The sequence below is a fragment of the Periplaneta americana genome, chromosome 3, assembly GCF_040183065.1.
Source record: "Periplaneta americana isolate PAMFEO1 chromosome 3, P.americana_PAMFEO1_priV1, whole genome shotgun sequence".
Taxonomy (NCBI): Eukaryota; Metazoa; Arthropoda; class Insecta; order Blattodea; family Blattidae; genus Periplaneta; species Periplaneta americana.
In genome coordinates this window covers 133,456,905-133,469,162 of record NC_091119.1, presented here as the reverse complement: position 1 = coordinate 133,469,162, position 12,258 = coordinate 133,456,905, and the positions used below count along the sequence as shown (strand labels likewise).

Below are 12,258 nucleotides of genomic sequence, written 5' to 3'. Positions count from 1 at the left end.
GTGGCACAGATATTTTATTAGAAAAACATTTTGTAGCACAAATATTTTATAAGTCCTGTCGCACAGATATTTTATTAGAAAAAAGTTTTGTCGCACAGATATTTTATTAGAAAAAAGTTTTGTCGCACAGATATTTTATAAGTCCCACAAAGGAGGCAGTGCGCATGATCAGAGGACGAGCGATAGTTCACAAGAGAAAGACTAGTTGAGGTAATAAAATTAGTTTTGTTTCCTTGTATGTCTGATGGTACGCACTGTCTCCTTTCTGGGACTTATAAAGTATCTGTGCGACGAAACGTTTTTCTAAGACTGTATTACAAAGAACTGGTGCTGACAATGAGTACTATTGAACTGAAAACTAAAATTCTATCGGTGAAAGAGACTGATTGCTGGTTCATCAGTTTAATTTCGTGTAACTGCGTGTATTGATGAGGTCTCGCCTAACCTGAACAACTTACCACCCCTTTTATCCTAGGATGGACTTTCTCAAACGAACTTCGGTTCCAAGAAATTAGGTAAAATCTTCTTTCCTCCCTTCTAAGACCAATATGAAATTAAATTTACTGACAAGTGCTTGTCTGTAAAAGAATTTGTTTACATTTTAAATAATATTTTTGTACTTTCTTTTTTTTTTTTTAGCATTTTTCTATTGGTATTTTTATATTTTTTGAAAAATATTAAAAAGGCTCTTTTCAGGCACAAATATAGCTTTTAGACAATGGTTCATTTAGGCGTTTTATGTCCTATGCAATTTTATTAGGGGGATCCTGTGTACAAGAAACCCAGATATATATCTGAATAACATATATCTAGGACGCAGCAAACAAAATAGGTAGGGAACTAGAAATCCGGTCCATACTCATGACTTACAATACTATTTTATACGGTTTAAGCTTTAAAAGTTTGGATGCATTTTTAGTTGAGGATTTTGAAAAATCTTTGTTTCTTCACCAAGACAATATGCAGACTATCCAGGCAAACGTTCCAACCTCATTCCAATATTATAAACTTATGTAAGAATAGGGCGATTCTTTTGAAGTTCGTTTGTCTAACATTGGTCTCTTGCCTATCTAAACTTCTTTACAAGATTTTCAATCCTGTGTCTGGTGGGGCACTCTCTTCATAATATTAAAAAGTTGTTCTTTTCCTTCTCTAGCTGGTTCTGTTTTTACAGATTCATCGTATATAAACACCTGTTGCTCTAATGTGTAGTTAGGATTTATCATTACTACATAAACACTTTAACAACTTAAGCCACACGTAGCACAGTGTACTGTAGTTACCTCTAAATGTATAATACAAAAACACATATTTGAACCAAAGCGCAATTTCGTGACCTTTCAAGAAGGGTTATGAATCACAGCTTAACAATCAACGTGCTCTAATAGCAGCAATTTGCGTGGGAGGCATTCTCGGGAGTATGGTTCTGTCTGCATGTCTGTCGCGTGGAACCTTTTGCAAGAAGGACATGAAGGAGATAAATGCATTGCAGTTCTCAAATGTGCTTCATCAGGATTCTTCAAATTCAGGAATATTAAAATGTGTTTTTCCCCCAAAGAGGACAATGATACAAGGTTTCTGATTTTCCAGGTGATCGATGTTCAGATAAGAATTTGAGTTTCCAACTGTCGGTTGCTGAAAGTTGTGAATATCGCGGTCACTTCGTCAAAGACAATAATTATGTGAGATTTTAGCTTTTATGGTGACTGTGTTCAGATGAACAATTGGGTTTTCAACCTGTGTAAATACATATTACGAGTTTTTTCACAATAACAGCATAACAATAATAATGTGAGATGTTAGGCTTTCACTATGATTGCAATTGAAGAATTTGAAATTCTAACCGTATATTACTAAAATTTCCAACTACATACTGTAACGAGTTTATAATATCTAGATCTAAATGCTAATGATATGAGATTTTAGGATTTAAAGGTGATTGTGTTTAGGAAAGAATTCAGGATTTTTAATTATCTATTGTATTTAATATCCTCAATGTACTCGTAACAGAATTACTCAAAATTTCCTTAATCGGGTAACTGTTGTACAGAAAACTGTACCTGAATCTCTCGGCGAAAGCCTAAATATGCAAACATTGTGCCATCTTTACCCCCCACAGATCCTAATAACGTGAAATATTAGGCTTTCGCAATAATTATGTTGAATTTCAAATTTCCAACCACTTGTTAAGGCTTAATATCTCCGACGTTTCCAAACTAGTTACAGATTCCATTATTAAGGTAACGGTTCCACCACCAGGAATCGAACCCACCCTCTTGGAAGAAATGTAAAATTTATGAATATCATGTGCCCTCCTCTACATAGGGTCTATAATATGATATATACTGCTAGAACCTTAGAGAAAAATTGTAATAAGAAACCAGTAGGCAACAGAAACAAAAAAATTATTGAAATGAAAATGAAATGAAATGATAAGCCTAAAAGTGTCCCGTTAAGGGCAAAGGCCTCCTCCTATAGAGGGACAGCTCTATTTGTCTCACGCGGTGAGCTACTCCGCGTAAGAGATGTTTATAACCTTGGAATTGTTCACTTGATTCACATTCTGCACTGTTGGATATTGTTCGCTTGTTTCTGTCGCACTGGTTTTAGTCGTTATTCACTTGTCTTCTTAGGTTTTTCCAGTCTTCCCTATGTCTTGCTCTGCTTGACCAATGGCTTCCTACACGTTCACTGAAGAGGTCGGCCCATCTTCTTCTTGGTCTTCCGCGTGATCTCTTGCCAATGCGGGGATCCCATAGTGTGACTGTCTGCGTCCATCTTCCGTCTCTAAGTCGTTCAACATGGCCTCCCCACTTCCATTTGGTGTTGGTGGCTTACAGTGCTGGATCTTTAATTGCTGACATCTTTTGTAGCACTTCGTTTGGAACTCTGTCCCTCAGTGATAAGCCTAGTATCCTTCTCAGCATCTTTCTTTGGCATATTTGGAGACTGTTACGAAGTTGGCAGTGACAGACCATGTCTGACACCCATATAACAGTACAGGAGTTACGCAGGTCTCCAATATTTCTATTCTGAGTTTCTTGCTGAGTGTTCTCTCCAGTACGAAGAACTTGAGAGTCCAGAATGCCTTCCACGCGAGAGAAATCCTTCGTTTTATTTCCTTCTCTGTCTTCTGGTGGAAGGAGACTAGCTGTCCTAGGTATACGTATTCAGACACGTATTGTAGTTCTGCTCCATCAATTATTATGGGTGACTCCGGCCCGTTTGACGTTACTTGTGTCTTGGTCATATTCATCAGGAGGCCTGCTGATCTGCTGGCGTCGCATAAATCTTGGAGCATTGACTGCAGTTCTCTGGGTGATTTGGCGAACAATACGACGTCATCAGCAAACCTTGGATTATTTAGTCTGCTGCCGTTGATGTTTATTCCACAATTTCTGTTCCAGTTCAGTTTGCGAAAGATGTTTTCCAATACACTTGTGAATAATTTTGGGGAAATTGGGCCTTCTTATCGCACTCCTCTTTTGAGCCTGAATGGTCGTCCTTCGATCTCGGTTTTCACTTTGGCACAGCTTTGATTATACAGTTCATTTAGTATCGTGATATAAAATTATTATCGGGACGAATTTCATAAGCATCGTATATTTTCCATAAATAAAGCAATAAAAGTTTAAAAAAAACATACGAGGTTTAAAGTGTTATTTTTTTTAGTTGGTTATTTAACGACGCTGTATCACTACTAGGTTATTTAGCGTCGATGAGATTGGTGATAGCGAGATGATATTTGGCGAGATGAGGCCGAGGATTCGCCATAGATTACCTTCCATTCACATTACGGTTGAGGAAAACCTCGGAAAAAACCCAACCAGGTAATCAGCCCAAGCGGGGATCGAACCCGCGCCCGAACGCAACTTCAGACCGGCAGGCAATCGCCTTAACCGACTGAGCCACGCCGGTGGCTTAAAGCAGCCGTGGCGAAAATGCGATCATGCGCCGAGCCACCGTGTAACCTGCAACGTGCATAGCACCTATGGAGGAAGGCGGACACCCGAAGGGGAAGTCAAGCAACTGTCTGACTTATTAACGGATTTTCATTTTCCTTACGTCAAACACTTAAATATAATTTTATACAGTACAAGGCTACAAACTAATGTTTAGTACGTGTAACGAAGAAAGAAATGAACAAGAAAACATAGGACACATTATCACAACCTAAAATTAACTGCCTTCAGAATGTCTCTGCGACAGTGTTTCAAAATCAGGAATTATGTCACTTACTGCCAGTCGTAGTTGATCACGAAGGTATTTGTCTGTCATTCGTGATATAAATTTGGTTTTCACTACTTTCATTGTTGAAAATAATTTTTCACAAACGTAAGTTGTAGCGAACATGGCTTCAAAAGAACAAGCGAAAGAACGAAGCTTCGGATATTTATTTTTTGGCAAAGATTTGAAAAGTTCAACATTTATCAAGTCCTTACATCTGGCTTTCATTTAACATGACACTGTAAATCTGTGACTTTAAATTGAAGATCTAACCACATTATTCGTACATCTGCTGAAAAATGATCGACGTACAGAGATGATGATGATGATGATGATGGTGATAATGATAATGATAATAATGTTTCATGAGTGACATGTAGTATAATGCCGTTTTATATTATACAACCGTTTTCCTCGTAATACTTGTAAACAAATCATACGTTTAATATTCTCCTCATATTGGCAACAAAAAAAATGCGTCCTCCCATTCTACTCCAAACTTTCGTTTTTATAGAGGTACATGGTTTCGAGAGAGACATTGCGACGATATGCCACTCGCAGGTCAGAGACAAATACAAATGGAACGGAGTTTGACTCTAGTGAGTGAGAGGGTGGGGGTTGTGGGAGGTAGGAAGCGCATAGCGCATTGCGAGCCACAATGTGCTCGTGAGTCACATTTTCGCCACGGTTGGCTTAAAGTGTTATTAAAACAAAATAAAATATTAACACGTTAGCTCTTCCATTGTCACAGCACAGGACTAATTCCCTTTCTTTTTCTACTGATGGTATCGGTTTCCGCATACCGTATTTCCGAAGTCAGTTATTCAGAGAAAGAGATCAGTGCCAGGTATGAATGTAAAATGAGCAACAAGCGAGTTAATCTGTATTAGCGAAATATAAACAAAACTGCTGGAAGGTTCAAGGGCTATGGTGACTGTGCCAGTTGTTGAAAATGCTACGCTAGCAAGGTTTTGCGAAATTTTCATACTGTCATCTAAAATAAAACAGCGCACAAATAATTTATTTCTTGAATAATTACAAGGGAAAAAATGTTCCAGGGTCGGGTATCGATCCCGGGACCGTTTCTTAAACTGAGCTACCCAGGAACTTCCCCCGACACCGTCTAATTTTTTCCCTTTATGTCCACATAACTCGAGTGGGCTAACAAGACGTCAGAAACCCATATCGAGTGCACATAAACTCTGTGGACTTGAAGTTATGGTTTTCTGATAACGTGCCTACAGTAACGTATATATTATGCAAATCTAGCTTTCAGGTAAAGCTCCCTGTGAAACAGACTTGAATAATTTCAAGGGAAAAATTGTTCCGAGGCCGGGTATCGATCCCGAGCCTTTGCTGAACGCACCACCGCTCTAACCGACTGAGCTACCCAAGAACTTCACCCAACACTGTCTAAAATTTTCCCTTCATATCCAAATAACTCGAGTGGGATGATAAGAGCCAGAAACCCACATCGAGTGCACACAAACTCTGTGTGACTTGAAATTGTGGTTTTCGTATCTACAGTAACGTATATATTATGCAGAGATGTGTGGATATACGGGGAAAAATTGAGATGGTGTCGCGTGAAGTTCCTGGGTAGCTCTGTCGGTTAGAGCGTTGGTGAGTTCAGCAAAGGTCTCGGGATCGACACCCGGCCCCGGAACAATTTTTCTCTTGAACTTATGCAAGTTTGCTTCACAGGGAGCTTTACCTGAAAGCTAGATTTGCAATTTATTTCTTGGTCCATGACTAATAACTAGTCGTTGACATGTTCGTTTATAAACCGTTAATTTTTTTTTTTTTGCGTTGTGCTCATTACAAACACAGCAGAACATAAAACTATTACACAACAGTGCACGATGTCATTCGTCTACCGCACCCTTTACAAGAGCCAATCAGATACGCTGATGGCGGCTTACACAGCCACTACCTCTGTACGCTGATGGAAATGCTGCTACAGCTCTCGAGCATCAATGACGTCATCACTGAAATTCGGAACACCGTGAAGCCATTTGATTGCTCAACGCTGAGATTCGGAATATGTTAAAGGGGACGAGTTACCAAGAATTGAAATTGTTAGGCTAAGGTTCAGCGTATTCCGAATCTCACCGGACCGGTGGACAACAATGACGTCACGCTGCAGCGAAATAGGAATAAAACTGCTAGAAGGTTCGATGGCTATCATGGCGGCTGTACAAGTTGTTGTCTGTGCTACGATAGCAAGATTTTGCTATCTCGTTCAACGAAAAGAGTGCATAAACAATTTATTTCTTGAACCAGTAGTAATAACTGGTCCGTTGACATGTTCGCTCATAAGCCATTACGTTGTGCTCATTACAAACAATACAGCAGAACCAAAGCAGAACACACCGCCATGACACAACAGTGCGCGATGCCATTCGTCTAATTCCCGCCCTATATAAGAACCAGTCAGATTCACAGATGGCGGCTGATGGAGACTGCCACCACCTCTGCAAGCTGATGGAACCGGTGCAACACTGGTAGAGCATCAGTGACGTCATCGCTGAAATTCGGAACACCGTGATGCCATCAGATTGCTCCGCGCTGAGATGCGGCATACACTCGTTGGCTCGTGTAACAAAGACTAATACTACTAGGTTCAAAAAGTTCCCGGAATTTTACTACCATTTTTCGTATTAATATATAGCAAGGGATATTATACATTTGTTTTGTTGGTAACATTCATGATGTCATTTCCTTAAAGTTTGTTGATAATGGCGATTATTGGTTTTGAGTTGTAGGCAATTGTTTATCATAGTGTTTTGTTTGTTCGTCGCATTTTGTAATTATGTCCACAGAGCAACGTACAAACATGAAGTTCTGTGTTTTGTTACACAAAACTCCTGCAGAGACATTAAGATTGTTGGAAGAAGCATATGGCGAAGCAGCAATGAAAAAACTCAAGTGTATGCCTGGCATAAACGCTTTTCTGGTGGCCGCGATAGCATCAAAGATGACGTACGCAGCGGCCGACCAACAACTGCAACAAATGAAGCAATCGCTCAGCGTGTGCTTAATGTTGCGAGGGACGACCGACGTAAAACCATAAAAGAGATAGTAGCAGAGGTCGGAATATCAGTCGGAAGTGTATACAATGTTCTTCACAAGCATCTCAACATGCATTACGTGTCTCAGAAGTTAGTTCCGAAAATGTTGTCGGCAGAACAGAAAGAAACAAGAATGACTCTTGCTGGGGACATGATCAGTATGGCTGATGAAGATGGTGATTTCTTAAACAAAATTATTGCTGGTGATGAAACTTGGTGCTACTTGTACGACCCAGTCCCTAAACGACAGTCATCTGAGTGGAAATCGAAAACATCCCCTCGGAAGCAGAAATTTCCTAGGGACACTTCCAAAGGCAAAGTTATGTTGGAAGTTTTCTTCAGAGTCTCACCCACCATGAGTTCATTCCAGAAGGTCGTACTGTAACGAAAGAATTGTACGTAGAAATCCTCCGTCGCCTCCGGGACGCAGTGAGAAGGAAACGTCCAGAGAAGGAAACTGGTTCCTTATGCATGACAATGCACCTGCTCATCGCGCAATTATTGTAAAGAATTTTCTTGCCAGGCACAACATAACTGCTTTGGATCACCCACCATACTCTCCTGATCTCTCACCACCTGATTACTTTCTGTTTCCCCGTCTGAAAAGTCATCTGAAAGGACGGAGATTCAATGCTGAAGAGGTTATCGCAAACGCGACGAGAGCACTAAGACGGGTTTCACAAAATGGCTTCCAGGCCTGCTTGCAGGAACTCTACACGCGTTGGCAAAAGTGTGTTGTTGCGGAAGGCAACTATTTTGAAGGGAATGCTGTAGAATAGTGTTTAAGGTACGTTGTTTCTATGATACTAGCAAATTCCGGGAACTTTTTGAACCTAGTATGTAAAACCAAAGCTCTGATCTTGTACAGAGAGTTTTTTTTTTTTATTTTTGTTTTGTTGAGCAATATGTAGACTATTGCAGAGTTCACATATGACTTTCCTCCATTTCGTTTTAAGTGCCATGAATTAGCTTATTAGTTAATCATCATACGTGATGCAAAACTTTGTTTGAAAAATAAATGTTACGTTTTATTTAACGACGCTCGCAACTGCAGAGGTTATATCAGCGTCGCCGGATGTGCTGGAATTTTGTCCCGAAGGAGTTCTTTTACATGTCAGTAAATCTACTGATTTAAGCACACTTAAATGCCATCGATCTGGCTCGAGATCGAACCCGCAACCTTGGGCATAGAAGGCCAGCGCTATACCAACTCGCCAACCAGGTCGACACTTTGTTTGATATCTTCATCTTGCTTAGGTAAGAGGTCATTGCCTTTAACGGATTTCATGGACTAACCCTAGTCCTAGTTCTAATTTTCTCACAACAGAGCTTATTCTGTTATGGTTCAAAGAGCGGTTTCCTCCACCGTGCAGAAATAATTAAAAAAGAAAACAAATCAATAAAATTCTCAACCCTAATCAATTGTTCATTATAACGACGGTATACGTACAGCTCTTGCATTTTGTCACGACACTCCCCCACTCTTCCTACAGAGCTGCGCACGAAATCGGATGAGTCTACTTACGAATTATAGGGGAATGGGTTAACCTTTGCCTTGAACTCGGTAGACACACGTCCGACCTTCCCTTCTACTCCTACCCCTTCCATATAACGTTGTTCCCCTACTGCGCATCGTGAGTGTCTTGACAAAATGCATGAGCTGTAGATAGACGAAACCTAGCGAGATTCACGCAGAAGTAAGTGTACTCACAGCACTCCGGCACGACGCCCTGCACGGTCTGCCAGGCGGCCTGCTCACAGCGCAGCACGGCGGGCTGGCAGGGCAGGCGAGGGTCGCGGTATCCAGGTTCGCACCGCAGCTCCACCTCCGTGCCGGGCGCGGCGCTGTTCGCGTTCTGATGGCCCCGCAGGGTCGCGGCCCTCGTGTGTGGCGTCGCCGGCAGCGGCGGGCAGTGCGCCTCTTCTGCCACCGCCTCCTCCTCCAACTCTGCAACAACAGACGGTAGTAAATCTTTCAGTGACAATGCTTAACCGTTCCCTTCTGCAAATTTACTGAAGGGTGGAAAGGTGAGGCAATTGGCTATTGGATTTCGGTGACCGGTTCAACCACTAAAAAAATAAAAGTGACAGCTTTTGAAACGAAACACTTTCCTAAAAGAACACCTCTAAATGATGGGGGACAGTATGTTTGCGGCAGAAAGGCTAACCAGGAGGATTAAATCGCAGCCAGTTTCAGTTAATTTTGGAGGACCCGATTGCGGTATATCGAAAAACATATTTTACTTACTTAACCAAAGATTCCGAACTTGGCCACTGGCTTAAATATTTTTTTGGACTATGTTTCCTTCCATCTTCAGAATTAGGTGGTGTTTTCGCAGAACTTGTGTCAATCGCCCCCACTAATGACATGGAGTTTGCAAACTATATGCTGAACACATATGTAGATGGAAACGTCATGTTTCCTCCTCCTCTCTAGACGACGGAACGATCTGATGGTCCACGAACAACAAATGGGCTTGAATCCTTTCATTCATTCTACAATTCTCAATTTTATTCGCTACATCGCAGAATTTACAAGACTATCGATGTTATACTGGAAATGCAAACATTTGCCCGCACCAAGATAAACTCTGTAAATTCCGGACAATATAACACGAAGGAAAAAAGTACGACCAACAAAATTACTTCCATCATGTCTCTATGGGAGGAATATCAGAATGGAGATTTTGGACTCTTGCAGTACATTAAAGTGTTGGGGAAGAAATTTCATGCAACAAAGTTGTATATCTTTATGAACATCAAACGAGGTGGCATTATTGTCACTGAAGTATAGCCATTTTTTAACCAAGCCGTGGATAGTCCTAAGCTTGTGAAAATTGGGAAGGAAAATGTGGCTATGTGTTATAACAAGAATTCACTCACCCCTAAGTCAGTCGCCACGTGTTGCTGAGTCTTGCCGCAAACATGCCCTTGAAATTAGTAGAACCATGCTGCAAACGGATTGTCTTTTTTGACGCAAAAAGATTACGTTTCTAGAAAATTACCGCAAACGTGCTTCCCCGAAATGGTGGACACCACACACCGAAAGAAAAACTTCCTGGGGAAATAACTTCTCACTGGGAGGCGCTTGTAAATGATTTAAATTTTCTCAACAACGGAAATATTCAAAGAGATAATCCTATTTATTTCACAATTCACTCTTCATAAACTACACTAAAAATCACCCACTAAGGACAATGGCGAAATGGCATTCGGCGCAATGCTGCCAACATTTCATCTGCAGACGTGTTGTTTTCTAGAATATACGAGAGTTGTTTCAACACTTCATAGCCTGACATAGAAATTCAACTAGGATTATTCTAAAACAATCTTTATTTCTCAGCATATTCCCCCTGAGATTTATTCACACACTTGTCCATCGATGTTGTAATGCTGCTATACTCTCCTTGTACACAGATTCCTCGAGGTCTGCAGAAAACCTTCTGCTGTTACGATAATCTGTTCATTTCATGAAAATATCTTCCCAAGCATGTGAAGTTTGAGTTTTGGGAAAATAAATAAGTCTGAGGGTGCAAGATACGATGTGTGAGGGAGACAACAATTCGAAACGTAGCTGTGTACGGTAATATAGCAACTGCGATTGCAGTCATGTGAGCAGGTGCACTATCCTGATAAACAACACCTTCTTCCTGGCCATACCCAGCCTATTCTTGCGAATTTTCCTTTTCTGTTAGTTGTTCCAGGAGATTTGGGTTGTTCTCCCCTTTGCTAGGTAGTCAATCATAATTATCTCCTTAGAATTATAGAACACGGGCGCCATGACTTTCCTAGCCAACTGAAAAGTTTTTGCTTTCTTTGGAGGCGGAGAATCACTATGGTTCCATTATTTGGACTGCTGTTTTATCTCTGGTATGTAGTAGTGTATCCAGGTTTCAACAGTGGCTACAAACAGCCTAAAACAATCGGGAGTATATTTTTCGAATAGAGCCAGAAAATCTCTCGAAATTTTAAATCGGACGTGCTTTTGTTCTGGTGCTAAAAAACGCGGAACCTACCTAGCAGGAACCTTGGATATACCCAAGACATTGACCAAGAGGTGTCGCACCCGTTCAGTTGTGATACGCATAACCTCGCTAATTTCTCGCTCTTTCAGTCGACGTGAATTTTTTTCTACAATTCTTCATTTGTTGCTGTTACTGGACGTCCACTATGGGAGTCGTATTCTACACACTGCGCTATGTCTAAGTAGCACCGCCCATTTTTTTTTTTCACAGTCCAAAACGCTTTAGCGGATTCCCCCAGTATAGCATCCATGTCTGTTTTAATTTCTGTTGGAGTCATTCTCCTTTTTACGAAATATTTAATGACAGCACGAAGTTAAATATTTTCCATTTTTACCAATCTGTTTGCCGCACTATCTTCAAAATTAAACTACACAAAATGTAGTCAACAGAAAAAATTTTTTTTCGTGCTTTAACTAATGTAAAATGGCTGCTAACAATGGCGGATTATTGATACATTGTCAATGCCATTTATGTATCAGGCAACGAGCTTTTCAAACGCACCTCGAATAACTAAGGAAACTTTGCACTGCCGACCGCAAGAGGTTGCAGAATGATATTCAATCTTCTTCCTTCTCTGTCTTACTCTATCGTTGACTACGTGAGGTATTGAATTGCCTTTTCGAAAACGCTGAAAGTTAATATTATTATATATCTTATTTAGTCATTTTCATTTAATTTACATTATAATGCTTTTCACGCCACTTAGTTAATACGTCTCATCTTCTTTGTGGCTACAGATTTTGTCTGGGCACAAGTAATAATTAAATTACCATCACTAACAGCGACTGAGTCTTAACAATAAAACTAGGCAACGCTGCATAAGTGCGAATGACTCGTGTTGTTCTCGACAGCTTAAAAGCCGCGCCCTTCATCAACTAAGTCGCAAGAAAAGAGGTAGGGCTATAGTGTCAGTTTAAATAATGCTACATTTTATT

At 40.5% G+C, this 12,258-nt stretch overlaps 1 protein-coding gene across 1 annotated transcript in view; it reads right to left on the bottom strand.

Annotated features, from left to right (window-relative positions):
- LOC138696553 (sushi domain-containing protein 4-like) overlaps window positions 1-12,258 on the bottom strand; it is a 251,114-nt gene that overhangs the window by 173,673 nt on the left and 65,183 nt on the right. The window contains exon 5 of the mRNA XM_069821653.1: window positions 9,010-9,246. Within this exon, the coding sequence (XP_069677754.1) occupies window positions 9,010-9,246 (237 nt within the window). The remainder of the gene's footprint in view (window positions 1-9,009; window positions 9,247-12,258) is intronic.